The 15,693-nt window shown below is 47.6% G+C and overlaps 1 protein-coding gene across 2 annotated transcripts in view; it reads left to right on the top strand.

Annotated features, from left to right (window-relative positions):
• The first annotated feature begins 1,657 nt into the window (after positions 1-1,657).
• cdon (cell adhesion associated, oncogene regulated) overlaps positions 1,658-15,693 on the top strand; it is a 30,030-nt gene continuing 15,994 nt past the window's right edge. Inside the window, exons 1-3 of one of the 2 annotated variants that reach the window (XM_041940552.1) lie at positions 1,658-2,113; positions 14,506-14,644; positions 15,381-15,659. In XM_041940552.1, coding sequence (XP_041796486.1) covers positions 14,572-14,644; positions 15,381-15,659 — 352 coding nt within the window. In that variant the 5' untranslated portion in view covers positions 1,658-2,113; positions 14,506-14,571. Of the gene's footprint in view, positions 2,114-11,498; positions 11,577-14,505; positions 14,645-15,380; positions 15,660-15,693 lie in introns of those variants that run through there. The other variant, XM_041940553.1, reaches the window with a different exon arrangement.

The raw sequence follows: 15,693 nt of genomic DNA, 5'->3' as shown, positions 1-15,693 counted from the left end.
ACCCCCAAATGTTAATGGCTTATTACGGATCTACAGGCAGTAATAATAAAATATTTATGACAGTGTTACGACTTACAAAGCTTTTAGTCTGTAAGACATCAGAAAGTGGTGCGGACAAGTGACTTGACAGCATGAAGAGAAAAAAAAATATTCATTCTTCACAGTGACAGAAAACTGGCACCTACAGACAACAAAAGAAGAAAAGACAGCAGGTCTGTCCAACTCCTGTGAGCGAAAGCACAGTGGAGGCATCCATCCTTCATCGGCCCTGTCTCCACCACCTCCTCCACGTTGTTTTCCCTCTCCTCCTGTGTCAGAGGTTTGCTGGTTTGTTGGCTTTGGCCCTGACTGCCTGAAGGCCCGCACCGGGTCGACCCGGCCTCGGGAGGATTGGATCACACCTTCCATAGGAGTCAGCTGTCAGATGGTGAGCTGCACCTGCTGTCTGAAGCAGGGTGGGCCCGCCGCCGCTGCCGCCGCCGCCACCGCCCAGCCAACGCTGGAGCACATAATTACTGCCTCCAAGATTATTATGCTGTTTACTCATGCCCATACGCACAACAGATGACTGTTTCACACATGCAGCTCCCTCTCCCCCGCCTCTCTGCGAAGGCGTTTCACCTAGTGATGAGGAAATAGCTGCAGCCAACCAACATTCAGCCCATCCAACTAGCAGGTCTGATGCCAGAAATGACCCGTAGCTATTAGCTGTTCAAACATCCCCCTCCCACATAACTTTAATTCAATTCAATGGGCCCAGTGAGAGCCGGTTTATTCTACAAGGCACAGTGTATGAGTGAAAAAAGAGACCTGCCGTTGTGGCTCTGAGGCAGTGTTGGCCTGTTTGTGAACTACATGAAATTATAAACAACATAAGCTTGTGTGGACACTCTGATTCTGATCTGACTGATTAAAAAAAAATCTTTCTTCCAGCAAACAGAGAAATAACTGTAACACATTCTTAAAGCAGTAAAGCTGCGTAAATACTAACCTTCATGCATGTTGTGGAGGGTAAAATCAAACCTCAGTTCAATTCGAATGTTCATTTTCGGTCAGACGGTAATTTTCACAGCATGAATCTGGTCAGTTTTGAAGGCTGGAACATGTTTAACTTGTTTGTTTCATGGTCGCTGGGTCGTCTTTATTCAGTTTATTGTAGATCACAAATAAAACCTTTTTATTCTTTGTCTTCGCTGCTTATGATGGTTGCTAAAACTTACAAATAACAGTCACACAGGTGAAACAGTTCGTTACAACACTGAAAAAGCAGCTGTGTTTTTGTATTTTATCGTAATGTTTATTTTGGAGTCAGTGTGCACTCCTGTAATTTGGGTTTGAAAGATTTTTATTAGGCCTGTATGGTTTCACATATTTGTCTGTCTCCGTTGTGATGTCATTGTGCATCATCGAGTTGGTCTTGGAAGTCCTCAGGTGGGTTCACCTTCGCATCCTGTTATGAAGTCACACAGGTGAGTGTGCGCAGAGGAGGAAGGAGGAAGTTTTTTTTTTTTTTGTTTTTTTTTTCTCGTGGATTGTAAAACTTGTTAATGCACAGTCTATACGGGTAACACCCCCTCCTCTCTCCCTCCTTCCCTCCCTCCCCTCTCCAGGAGCCGTATTGAGCTGTGGGGTTGGGACATTCCTGGTTTGACGACCAGCTCCGCCGCTGCCATGATTTGCTGAGCAACTCGACACTGGCTTCAAAGATGCGTGTGTGGAGGAGGCAGCGGTAGAGAGACGGAGACCGAGGACGGAGGAGAAGTTACAATAACGGGTGGGACACACACAGGCGGACAGAGTGTGTGCGCACCGGGACGGAACGCTTTTATCCAAACACGCGGACTCCAAACTTCCCCCGAGAAAACTCTCCGCTACCTCAACTCCGCTGTAGACCAGGGGGAGTTGTCGCACCTTGGCCCCGAAGCCTGCGCAGCTCCGCGGCTCTGAAAAGTCTCCTTCCCCCTCCACCTCCGGCTGTTTTCATGTTCCACCCGTCGTCTCGCACTTTGAGCCCGTGTCTAATGGAGGGCCCCGTACGGATTTGCCTCCAGAAGAATGCGTTTTGCTGCTAATTCACCCGACGGCTCGCAGCTTTTGCCCTCCTGCAAGAGAGGTAAGGACGGACGGAGGGGAGGCAGAGAGGGGAGTCCGGGCCGGCTGCCTGCCTGCCTGGCTGCCTGGCTGGGTTGGAGCGGGTTGGGGGAGGCCAGCTGGGCTTCTCTGGAAATCACAAAAGAAAAAAATGAGTTTGAAAGAATCAGAAAGGTGCAGAGTGTCGCTTTAGTCGGTGTTTTCTTAACTTTGCGCTGTGGTGGAAGTGCAGAGCGGCGGCGCGCAGCGGCAGTGCATGCGCCGTGTGGTGAGCGGGGGCGCCCGTGTACGGACACTAATATTATGTGTTTATCCGTGAATTAACTGTCCACGTTATAGATTATATGTGCAGTTACATGCACAGCACACATTTTTATTCCAAATAATTACTTTTGCACGTTATATTTGCTGCTTGACGGTCATTTGACCTCATTACAGTGAGAACACTTTGATTATTGAAAATTAGTTTATTTTGATTAGTTTGCATCAAGTATCATAATATGATGTTGCACAATAATTTGGACTTTGTTGACTTCAGGCTACATTTTTTTTGCTAGATTGCACATGCAGAAGCACTTGAGTGTGAAGCCACGCTTTGTGTTTTGCTACAGAAGCAGTCAGATCACTATTATTGTTCAGCAGTTATCTGTTATCTTGCTGCATTCTGGCACAGCTCAGCTCTGTTGGCTCTGAGGTGAATGAAACACAAGGAGAGGCAGAAATATTTGTTTGGTAAACAGCTCTGGCAGCTCTGGAAGGCAGCAACACTTCACTTAACATCCCAGTTGAAAACAGATGGCCTGCAGGCTGCGTTTCTGCTTTGAAAGATGAAAGAACATTTTTAGCAAATATGTCCCTCCGTTGACACATCAGCGTCACAGTCATAAAAGGTGAAAATGCACTGAGGGGTATGTGAAACATTGCTGTGCTCTGAAGTTATACATTTATTATGGATCCACTCGAGGAGCCAACTTTCTGCCACATTTCCCCCTGTGCAGAAACACGGTGGCTTAGACTAATATTTGAAGTTGTCCTTCTTTTTCCTCTCTCCAAAGACAGAGAGCCTTTATCGTTTTAGATCATCCCCTGAGGGTGTCATAAATGTGGCTTTGGTAAATCTGTGTTAGGACTAAAATTTGGCAAGTGGGCAAATCACTGTGCATAGCATACAAAAACAACTGCCCCGGCCTGCTGGAATGAAGGTGTCTTTGTTTGCTGATTGGGAACGTGCATTTTTAAATGAGGATAAAGCGTAAGCTTAGTTACACCGGTGATAAAAACACTAGAGGCAAAGAGGTAATCTTACCTGGAGAGAGAAACACTGCAGACGTGTGAACGCAGTCTGATAGAGATCATCAAACAGCTTTTGCTTTGTTCCTCATGATCTCACTCCTCTTTCAAATGTTCCAAAGCCATGAATTTGTCTGTAAAAAGCCTTGGCGAGCGGCTCCGGGCTGAGCGTGAACTGAATGTGCGTGAGCTTTTTCTCCTCGGGGCTTGCTGTGTTGTGATGTGCACCGCTGCACTTCAGGAACTTTGAGGATGACAACTCAGAACGTTACACTTTTTGATGCTTTGGACATTAATTCACATTGTTAGAATTTCTCTTTTTTTATGACACATGAATGAAGTTGCATGAATGTTGCTAAAAGCTTCTTTTCATCATGCACTGTACATGCAGATAGAAATGGAAGAGGTACCATAAATATTGAGGCTTGTGACTATAGTATCAGAGATAATGCAAGATCAGTCTTTTAGAGCACAAATAAAAAGGAAGACGGAGTAAAACAGATAGTAATGATGTGTCTGCTGGGACAAGTTCCTCGCTTTTTTTCCCCTCAAGTAATTTCCTCTGTCTGCCGTTCACCCCTATCATCAGGGCTTCACAGGGACTTTTGTTACATACGGGTAACTCTCAGAAAACTGAACACTTAAAAGTTATGGAGAACAAAGTCTGGAGTCCCTGTCGAATGCATGACATCCAGTCAGGGGGACACACATGGCTGCTCTCGGATAAAACACTTTCAAGTTCAAACAGTTGCTCGAGCATTGTTGCGGCAGTGGGGGACAAGAAGACACTTCCGATGCCTTTCAAATCCTTTCAGTGCTCCCCAATATTGGGTGAGCTTTTGACAGGGGCAGAGGGAGATCTGCTCTTTGTGTTCAGGCTCGGACGCTGACGGCGTTCACTCGGAGGCAGAAATCCTCCCTCAGGTTCTGATGCTGTGTCTGCTCCAGGACTTTTTTGCAGTAAGGTGTCATTTATTTCTCTGTGGCCACTTTCCTTCAACCTGCCTCATTTTAGCTTAATTCACGCCATGATTTCCCACATTTCCTTGAGTGCGTTTCTCCCTCGCCGCTGCTCTGGCTGCCTTCTGGTCAGCCTGTGGAGAAACTGGTCGTCCATTGTTGCTGGAAACATTTCATCACGGCGTCATTAAGGTTTTTTTTTAAATAGAAAATAAAAACATCACAATTTGAACAACAAAATAGACCCAGAAATCCAAGCTTCATTAGCAAGAGCTGGTGGATTTCAAGCTGAGCAAAAGGAGTATTTTTAGTACAAGTGACCATGTTGTCATTGTGTGGGATTTTCCCCGAAGTTGCTACGTGTCGGATATGAGACTGAATCAGACGGCAGAGCCTCAAAATCATTTATTTTTTGTTTTCGTAGTGTGTTTTCTGTGACTTGCAGGGAGATTAATAAACCATTAGCGGCCTGGCTCTTATCAGACAGACCCGAACAAAGCGCAGCTTTGCCATTAAGCGAGTTTAAATAATGTTGAGCCATTAGGGTGCTCGCTAATGATAAACACATGTTGCTGTAGGAGAACTATGTTAAGTGGGCAATTTGAATGTAAGCATGTGTAATGATACCAGCCCCTGCTCTCATAATGGCTCTCTTGATTTTTCTGATCTATTATAATCACACAGCCACGTACGCTCCAACAAGGACAAGTGATTGTTGAAAGGTAGCAGTTGAAAACTTGGGTTTGAGGTTTCGTTGAAGCTGAAACGAGGAAGTGAGGTGGTAGAAGAGTTAAAATCTTTTAGTTTTGGCATTAAACTGAAGGAAGTCTTTGTTAGTTCTGATATGATTCTGGATTGAATGAAACATTTGAAGGCTTTGTGATTGGCATTTTTCACTATTTTCTCACAGTTTCTCACAATTAAAGTAAAAGAAATGATGACAGATGAAAGTCAGTTGCAGCTCTACTGTCAGCTGTTAAGGATTTTCAGTGGATGAACGTCTATCAGAGGTGAGTGTGGTGGGAGAGGGTGTGTCTTAAAGGGTGACTAAAGTATATTTTGGCCGCCTCCCACATTCTCCTGTTTTCTAGGCCGTACAGTTTTGAGGCCAGGCAGCAAACCTCAGCCCTGGCCCTAAAGCGAATGGAAGTGAATTTAAAACCTAAATCACAATGTGGTGTGGTTGTTTATTTGGTTTCACGCTGTGATCTATCATTTTATTGCTCCAAAGGATCAACCTTTGGCCGGGAAAATTGTTTTTAGAGTCATAAAACGGGAGAAAAATCTGAATTTTGAGCAGCCACCTTATTTTTCATCACCATCACAATATTTTGACAGCTAGAATTAAGTCTTACTCATTTTCAGAATCGGATGGCTAATCCATTTCAGCTTCTTAGTATAATAAAGTAGAATTTACTGAACTGTTGTGTGGTTGACGTTTGACCCTCCAGGCAACTATTCCCAAACTAAAACCTGGCTTGTTTTGAACTGGTGACACATGGCCCTCCTTTTACTCTCATTGCTCAGGGATTGTGTCATACTGCAGCATTTTTCCCATTTTCTAATGCTGGCCTTTGCTCTGCGAGCTTCAGCTCCCATTCGTCAAGGACAGACCCAGAGCTCAGGCCTCATTAGGTGGACAGAGGGGAGTTTCAGGCAGCATGCCAAAGAGCGACCATGTTCAAGGAGCCGGGGGGTGCTGATTGACAACACCCAGCAGCCATGAGCAGGGGTCGATGGGAAAGATGGGCAGGTCAGGGAAGGAGTTTGAGTTCTTGTCACTGCTGGTTTGGTGAGTGCGCCCTGCAGCTGCAGCGCTAACAAAAAATACCTTCCAACCTCCGTCTCACCCGCTAAATTTATTCTAGGGAAAGGCTGTGAGTAGAACTGGATGAATTGAAGCAGCCATGAAGGCAAACGCAGTAGCCGAAGGTGTCACTTGTGTTTATACGAGGCTGTCATTAGTAGCACTTCTTATCTCCTCTGAGCTCAGGCTCAGTCATTATTTTACGTACACAATGCATACGTCTCTCAGTGAGACCCCCTCCCCGTTTCTTACATGTCCCCCTCACTCTGACAGATGATCCAAACAGCCCGGCACTGACTCGCTTTCCTATGCAAGCATGTTCCTCTAGCAGCTTACAGATAGGCCGCATGCTTCCTCCGCCACATCTCCTCTGAAATGTCAAAGGTGAGCTGACTGTAGCCGGGTGTATACACCAGCTTTCAACAGATGGTCGTGTTGAGTTTCTACAAATCCAGAACCTTGAAAGACCTGAAACTGGATAATGACTTTCGAGCGATTTAAGAAATGAAACGAGAAACATCGGGCCGTAATTGTTAAGACAAACAAACAGTTTTTGGAGCAGCAGAAACAGATGTTCCAGCCAGCCACCGAAGTGCTGCAGGACGAGGCCGTGCAGGCTGGAGATAGGCAGGCCGGGGAGGTCTGCTTCTTCTCTGTGGATGGTTTGTTTCCTGTTAATGCAATGGAAATACAGGCCTCAACTAAATATATATGTCTGTGTTCTCGATATGATAAGAGAATGTAAACCAATCCCACACACGACGCTTTGAGGAAGAACACGCTGTCCAGGCAGGTCCAGTTCATGAAAATACCTCAGCAGCAGATGAGAGAGCAGTTTGTGGGACGCACTTTGATAGAGACCATGATTTTTACTGTAGGAAAAAGTCTGCACTCCGGGCTCAGATCAAATATTATATGTAGGCTTGATGAAAAGACCAAAAGACGTTGACAGACTGCGAAATACTTTGTCGATCCTGAGCCGTTTGAAGCCGTTTGTTACTTTCTGTAGATGCCTTTTATTATGTGCTCATAATTGTTCGAAGGAGTGCTTTTTGGCTTGTGCAGCTATGCATTATATGTGCCTTTAACACCACATGTATGAGGGAGAACAAAGAGTTCCCCAGCAGGGTTTGACGTGGCATTTTGCACAGTCCTCACCTCTCGCCAATAACAACAATTTTTCTCACAATTGTCAAGCAAATACACGATGAGAGCTATTGTTCCAAGCCTTGTCTTGTGTAGTTTCCTTAATGATTCCTCAGCCCCAGGGAAGATTTCAGGGAGTGAACTCCTGAACCGAACCCTTGCTGTCAGCTCTCACAGCGACGAACATGCGAGGGGATTTTTTTTTTGCATCCTCAGCGTCTTCCTGTTTGCAAGATTCATTTCTTTTTCCCTTCCTGAAACTGACCCTACTAAATATGCCCGACTTAGTCCGTCGCCTGAGCGCGGGCCCCAAGAGTTAGAGTCTTCTTGAAACTGTGAGCAACCGCAGCTTTCTATTTCAAATGTTGAACCAATAAGTCACATCTGACATGGGTTTTCTGCGAACCAGAATGTGTGCGCTGTTGAAAAGCCAGCGCAAGGATCAGCAAGACTATATTAAGGCAAAACTAGCGGCTGGCACTCCCCTCCGGCTGACAAACAGGCTACTTGTTTGAAGGGCTGTTTTTCTCCCAGATCAGAGTGTGAGGCGGTGTGGGTACTGCTGCTGCCTGCCTCCAGCCCTGTGGTTGTGGGTGCCATTTTGGGCCTTCCCTGCTCAAAGATGTAGCCCCTCAGGGAGCAATGCAACCCCTCATTTATCAAAGATATAGAAAGTGAGCGGTGGGATTTAAGTCAGGAGGGTGAAACACATGGTTGGTGCAGCCTTGTGCTTTGTTCTGTTTTGGGAGCCGATACCCGGCTTGCTGCGGGATGTATTCTTGCATTGTGATAGATTCAAACACATGGTTTGACTGACGTTTATCAAGTAACATAAATCACTGTCATGTCTTTGTGGTGCTCTTACACAGTAGCAAACGTACACAAAGAATGCACTGAGGTAGCGTACACCACGGTTTCTGTATTATGCTATGTTTTGCTGTTGTCATGAGGTGGTGTTTGTCTTGGCGCAATCAGGGCACTACGTCATCTGGAGAAAGCTCCTCTCACCTCCAGCGCCGCAGCGAAGAGCAGCCTGGACCCTAAATATGTTGGAGAGGTTTTTACGATTTGACCCAGAGCCAAAAGTGGAAACTCGGATGATCTGTGTGTTGACGTATCGCCACCGAGTTTGTTTTGTGATCACTCGATTGCCGTACAACAAGCGTGGAGTGTTACAAGCCGAGACGGATAAACATTTAGACAAACTAAATAAAGCCCCGACACGCTCTTTTTGGGACTGTATATTTATCTTTGGGTCCTCGAACTTGTACGTACAGGCGAGCTGGTTTGTTTGTTTGGTTTTTTTTGCAAGAGATTTGTGGAATTGGTGAAGATGACTAATTATACTTTAGCCGTTTTACATGTGTTTGTTTTTGTTCTGCCGGCTGGCTGTGACGCTCGGCCCCCCCACCACCCCGTGCTGTGCGCCGCCATCGCTCCGTTACATTTGCAGAGTCAATTTGTCATCCTGAGAAATGAAAATACTCTGTGTGTACTTGCTTTCTCACGCCTCTCAAGTGACAAACAAAGAAGAGGCAAACACCCTCAAAGCAGTTTTATTTCTGGTTGGTTTCGACTTTGCAAAAACTTTGTTTCTTTCCAGCATCTACTCGGCCACCTTGTCATTTTGTTTTTGCTGCACATGTTTGAAGCAACATTATTTAATATATGTTTTAGTTTGAAAGTACTTCTGGTCGGCGGCCAGGGACCTATCAGGAGGAGACTGAACAGAAACTGTTGTGTGCGTCTTTGCTGCTTGTTGCCGTAGAGACACAGGCTGTGATGGAATCCAGGAGAGTCGGGGAGGGACGAGGGACTGCGCTGAGGGGAGAAGGGGTGGGGACAGCTGGATCAGATCACTGTGTGCCCATATTTCACAGCCCACACAACAGCATTTAAAAACACAGATAGTGTCTTGACTCCCCCAGAGAAGGTGGACATTTTCAAGGCATTTGGCAAACTTGATCATTTCTTCCTCCCCTGCATGTTTTCCCATCATCTCTCTAATCAAGGCTGATATGGAGGAATGTGAATCAGTGGCCTCCTCTGCCTCGGTGCCACGGCTGCACAATCCCAGCTCCTCTCTCGCCTGGTGTGATGAATCAGACTCTTGGCACATGTTGCAGATCAGTGTTATAACACACCCTGCGGGCAAGACGGCCCTCTTGTGCATTCCTCCTTTCCATCAGAATTACCTTTTCGTCCGAGCAGACGTTCCCCTGTGGGCTGAAAGGCCTGTGAAATCAGCCGGAAGGGCCCAGAGAGCTCTGACAATGGAGAAGGGTTGTTAGTTACATGCGCTTTGCAAAAGGTCTCGAGGTGGCCTTGTATGGTGGCGATACCCGGGGATCTGTTTCCAGTGTCCGAGGCCGCTATTGAGTTTCGCTCCTGCGGTTAATCCCGCTGTTCAGGACCTTGGGAAACAACCGTACCTCCCCACCCTCCTCCCCCTCACAGATTCCCAGGAAAAAACAAGACATTGCAGAACAATCTCCAATTAAGATGGGTCTTACATACTGTACCATTCAGTCCTCACTCTCTCCCCTCTGTCTCAGTCTCTCCCTCCCTCCCGCTCTCTCCCCTCTCAGCTCTCTGTTTGTGTCCTCGGCCAACAGGCCTGGGGGTAGAATTAGCGCTGTCTCCCAGGTCCCGGCCCTGGCACTTCGGCAGGGTCGGGCTTTGGTGAACGGGGATGTCGGGGGGAGGAGGTGAAGGGAGGGTGTGTGTGTCTGTCCTTGGTAAACAGGGCTTTGTGGGATGTGACTGTCTGATCCCTGGGGGCCTCTCCTTTCATTCCCACTCTCGTCTGATCCCACAGCACGGCGTTGCCGTCAGGGCCCAGCCTTCCGGGACCCGCGTGGCCTCGCCGTCACCCCGCGCCTCCCGGGTTGCTTGTGCTCCGTCCTTGCGCAGACATGCACAGAGAGACGGAGTCAGAACAGCAGACTGTCCTTGAACATGTGTCTCGTTTGTCTTCTGCAGTCTCACTCAGTTTAAATGATTTATTAAGGAGACTTGCATTAACTTTCTGCAGGATGTCAGGTTCAGACAAGGGCAGTCATTTTGTATTATTGATCGGCTAAACCGCTCCAATGGGATTGTCTCCTTGCGTCTGGTTGTAAAATGAAAAGGACCCCTCTTCTTTCCCCTCCTAATACCCTTATTTGATTCCAAATCATGTCTCTCTTTCTTTTCCTCTCTTTCTTTAGCTCACTCCCCTCTTCTGAGCCTGTCCCACTTTTAATAACGTCTCAGTCTTTAATCAGACGGAGTTAGGCCATACCAGAGGCCCAGTGTTTCCACTCATTAGTTTCCTCTGTGGCCCCGGGCTGCCTCAGTGGGCTCACCCAGACCAATAGAAGAAGCCCATAATGGTCCCCTAGAGTCTCTTCTCCTGGGAGGCTCTTCCCAAGTTTCTGGGCCGAGCTGAATGCAGTTAGGCTGAATCATCAGTCAGTTTTGGCAGACGTGGGTGTGCGCTCAGCCATTATCTGTGCGTCTCTATCTCCGGCCAAAAAAGAGGGAGGAGAAATGAGTGGTGCTCGGCAACTTCTCACCTCCTGGTGAATGTTTCACCTCTTTATACCCCCGGCTCCTTTTACTCCTCTCTCAGACAGTTTTTCTCTGTTTTTTTCCTCGTATACCTCCTCCCCCCGTTGCCTCTCATCTTCTTGTTTTGAATTTATCTACCATCTCCTGCATGTGTGTGTGTGTGTGTTTCTTCATCTCTTTCTGTCTATCCGTCGCTCTCTCTCTGTGTGGAGCTGAGGAATGTGTGCTGCAGATCCTCTGTCCATGAGATGTGGGGCGAGTGCAGACAGGTTTGGGGTATAGCATGTGAATCAGCTTCAGCGCACAGGTCAGATTAGACCATCATACCAGAAAAGACTTGCTCTGTCTCTTTCACCCCACTGCTCCCTCACCCTTAACGTCTTTATCTCGAACTCTGAGCTTCATTCAGTTCCAGTTCTCTTCTCTGATTTGTTGCATTAATGCTGCGTCAGTTGCGACCGGCTCCTGTTTTTGAATCAGCGTTCGAGCTGCCTCATGATGTTTGCTGTCGTTTTATTCAGCTGTGCAGTCTCATGAAGTGGAGAGGCCCCCGCCTCAGTCAGCAGCACCAGTTGTGACCTGTTCTTCCTCTGCCCTCCAGGTCTTTGATGCTTCGCCGCATTGCTTTTGTCCCTGTTTACCCAATATGACAGGGATATGGGCCAGCCCCACATGCGGGCAGATGGGGCTTTGAGTAGTTCCTGCAGAGAGGAGGCCAAAGGCAGTGCAGGTGCTAACCCCCCTGGAAGTCGAACCCTTTCCTTCCCTGAGGGCAGCCTGTCAGTGTGTTTATTTTCTCCTGTGTCATCACCAGGGATCCCTCTTGTCCTGCTAGGGGATATATGGTGCTATTCCTGTGTCTGAGTTTTGTATTACTTCCATGATGGATAAATAAAGATGCTGCCTCTCAACAGTGAACGCATCTCTACGATGGATTCCTCTGGAGGGGAGCTTGACAGATGGAAGACAAAAAATACAAAATAAGTGAGTTTCAAAGGCTGCGTGAAGGACATGAGCTGTCGAAGAAGATTGCCTTTTTTTTTCTTGGGTTCACACACTTAAGCCGCGTGTCAGTCAAACATCTCCCGAACCTGCACGGGTCAACCCCCACGCCCCAAAAAAGAGGAAGTTTTCCACTTGAACTCACTGACACTAACCTCATTTATTTTCATAGACTGTCTCTCAGTGTCTGTATATCAGCTTTCAACGGCAGAGAGCCTGTTTTCTGTGCAGGATGTCTCTTCAATTTATAGCCGGGTGATCCCGCCTTGAGAATGGCCACGCATCCACAACATAAGTGCAAAAACAGAGTAACACAAGATCAGATTTGGGATAGGAGGAGGAAATCTGGAACACAGGATTTTTTCCTTTAAGTAGTACAGTCTGGAGTGGAGTGAAGGAGTGGGCTGGCCACAGATCCACACTGGACCAGAGGAGACGGCTCTCAGGCCGATCAGGCTTCATTTGACAGGGACTTCCCCTCCGTCAAAGGGCCACTCCGGCTTTTGTCTGGGCGTCTGCTCGGGAGGAAGCAGGACTTGCCTTTCCAGGCAGCCGGTGCTGCCAGCATCAGGATGGCTCTCTGTGATGAGGGATACACGATATCCTCACAGTGTCTGTCTCCACTGAGGCGGCTTCATGGTGGCGGATGTCAGAGGAAAGCCAAACAGATAAGAAACAGGAATGATGCCCCTGTGTTTCCTATCGATGGGCCAGATAGGCAGCCGTGTGTGTGTGTGTGTGTGTGTGTGTGTGTGTGTGTGTGTTTACACAAGGGCAACCAGTCGGAGCTGTAGTGCCCGACTGCTACGCCCACTTGGAGGAAGTAATTGGTTAAAATAAGAAGGAGAAACAAAGGTGGATGCAGAGCGAGTTACAGAATCGGCTCGGGTTTCTCATCATACCGTGTGCCAATGTGCCTGCGCTTGGCTGTGCGTTTTTATAGCGCTGTTGTTATTATTGTAATTATATATCATTATTCCGGCAGAGAGAGAAAGATAGTTTCCACTGATGACATGGGGGCAGTGTGCAGAGCCTGTTGCAACTCGTGGGATGGAGAAACGCTAGCCGGCACGATGTGGGTTTGATCTGCCTGAATGAGCATGCATGCGCTTAAACTGGAGCCTGAGATGCAGGGGGAACGCTGCGTACATAATATATTACATTCAGTCCTAAAGTCACAAGCACAGGTTGTGTTTATTGTTGTCGCAGTTCTGTCAGAATCAAGCAAATTTGAAGTATTGAAAAAGCAGCATTAAGACACACATTAAGCTGTGTGTGTGTGTGTGTGTGTGTGTGTGTGTGTGTGTGTGTGTGTGTGTGACACAGAGAGCTGGAGGTGACCTCTGGGGGCTGGTCCAGGGCCACCAGACACCCGCTGGTTCACCCTCTCTCTCTGCTCTTCCCTGACCTTTGACCTCGGGGTGAGAAGGGGGCGTGAGCCAGGAGCTGGGAGAGTTTATTATTTCCTGCCTCTTCTCTCCTCCTCCTCTTCCTCTCAGGATGCCCTCTGAGAGAGAGAGAGGAAGATGAAGAAAGCTAGAATGAGTACATCTAAAGCATCTGTGTCTCATTGGTTAGATCTCAGAGGAACAAACGTCCCACCAGCATCACTCACAGCTGCTTCTGAAAGAATTAGTCAGCAGAAATGAATGAATGAATGAAATTGAGTTCATAACTGTTGGACAACAAAACAGCAATTTGAAGAGGTCACCCTGGAATCTAAGAAATTGTGATGAGCAATTATCTTTACAGAATTAATCAACAGATGAAAATAATTGTTCATTGCAACACTAGAGAGAACTGTAACCACCTGCTTGTCACTTTCTTGCCATATTACCACCTCGAGAGGAGGCGAAACAAATTGACCTGCTTGAGTGTCAAACAATGTTTAGGTTGGAGAGTGAGGGTTAGAAACCTGTTCAGCTTCACCGATCCCACCCAGACATCATCCTTTTAATTTGACCCACCCTTCAGCCCCGGTCGGCCCTTCCGCTAACGTCTGCGAGCCACCGAAGCGCTAGTGTGAATATCACAGCTGGACGGCCATTGTCCCTCCGGCCTCAGGCTCAAACCCTGGTTACCAAACCAGGAACCTGGGATCAAAGCTGGCCCGGATTACTCTTAGAAAAAGGAGGAGGAGGTGCCGCAGTCGGAGGGGGTCGAGTTGAAAAGGATAGAGGAATGCTCCTAATTACGTGCCCTCCAGTGTGTCTGGGCCTGCACTTCAGGCTACAGTGAACCTATGAGGAAGCAACACAGTGTGACAAGAGAGTGATATTAAGAGTGAGGCGACAGTCTCTCCACAGCCACTCCATTAGCGGGAGATCTCAGCGGCCCAGTGGGAGAGAGAGGCAGGGGGGCAAAGAGGCTGGACATTCCAGCCTCCGTGGAGACCCTGAAGTGGGTGAGAAGAGGGGTCAGAGGAGAGGGTGGAGACGTGGAGATCAAGGAGTGTGTAAAGAGGATGTGTCATGAAGATTAGAAGGATTGTCGTACAGGATTCATTTGGAAGCTAATAGATTATTTTTCCCACTCAGATCCACCTCTGAGATCGTCCTCCAGCTTCTTTTGTCACTTCTTTTGCTCGTGCAGATGCTGTCGTGTTTCCATGCAGAGCTCTGGTCTGATGTGTTTTTCCTCTCTCCTCTGTGTTGCAGGTTTGCTGAACAGACGGGAGTGTTTGCGCTGGGCAACACGGCTGCTGGCAGGGGTCAAAGTGCACCATGGACAGTGGCCTAAGGGTCCTCCTGTCCACTGTGCTGTGTCTCAGCCAGTCCCTGATTATCAGCTGCTCATGTAAGTTGTTGTCCTCCTCTCAGCTTAACACTGATAGAGGTGGCGAGAAACCACAAACCACCAAGTGTCCCTTATAGTGATGACATGCAAAGATTTCCAACTCTGCAGCTTTACTGAGCAGCGCGGCAGCTGTTCTTAGCAAAAAAATCTCTGATAAATCTAATGTACGTTACCTGCCCAGCACCAAACAGCAGACAACCTGAAGAGACAGATTTTTTTAATTTAGAGATGTTGGAGACCAGAACAGAGCAAAAAGGAGGTTAAATATTATAAAACTTAAACATGATTCATGTCTGCTGAATGTGTTAGCGTGATGTTTCTCGCTTGTCTTTGAGCTTCCTGCTCCAGAGTGTCCAAAAAATTAGATTATTGCAACTTTAAAGTAATAATTTGGGAGCTTTTTAGGACTCTTGTTGGTTTGAAACATCTGGAGCTGGGGTAGGTCTGTCCTTTCATACACTAGAATGCTAAAGAAGCAGATGATAACCAGCGCAGCAGGCAACACAAGGCTTTGTGCCTCGGGAAAAAGGATGAAGACGTCAGCGCTCGTCACATGGATGCACTGATAATGGATCCAGACAAACCTCAAAGCCGTGCAGTTTTTAGTCTAGGACATATTTGTCTGCTGGCAAAGTACTCTTCATGTATTTTTCTGATTTTGTAAAACAGCCACCTGTAACAAAGTTAGTGATTTAGATTTCTGACCCTGCTGTCCTCTGCTCCTGTCTCCTCACAGCTCAGTATCCTTATTTCCGCTCTGAACCCGCCTCCCTGGTTCAGAGTCGAGGCTCCGTCGCTCGTCTGCACTGCTTAGTAAGTCCTCCGTCAGCAGTGGTTTCCTGGCGCTTTAGAGGTCTTCCCCTGGATCAGGACGCCCTGCCTGGTGTGGAGCTCAGCGAGGGCTCCCTCACCATCTCCTCCCTTAAGCCCAGCCATGCAGGCGTCTATCAGTGTGTGGCACAGTCCGACCGCGGGCTGGCCATCGCCAGCCGCCTCGCACGCGTGGCCATAGCAGGTACGGATACGGAGAATTACCCCTCTGTGCATAC

The sequence above is a fragment of the Chelmon rostratus genome, chromosome 7, assembly GCF_017976325.1.
Source record: "Chelmon rostratus isolate fCheRos1 chromosome 7, fCheRos1.pri, whole genome shotgun sequence".
Taxonomy (NCBI): Eukaryota; Metazoa; Chordata; class Actinopteri; order Chaetodontiformes; family Chaetodontidae; genus Chelmon; species Chelmon rostratus.
This window is presented reverse-complemented; position numbering and strand designations above follow the sequence as displayed.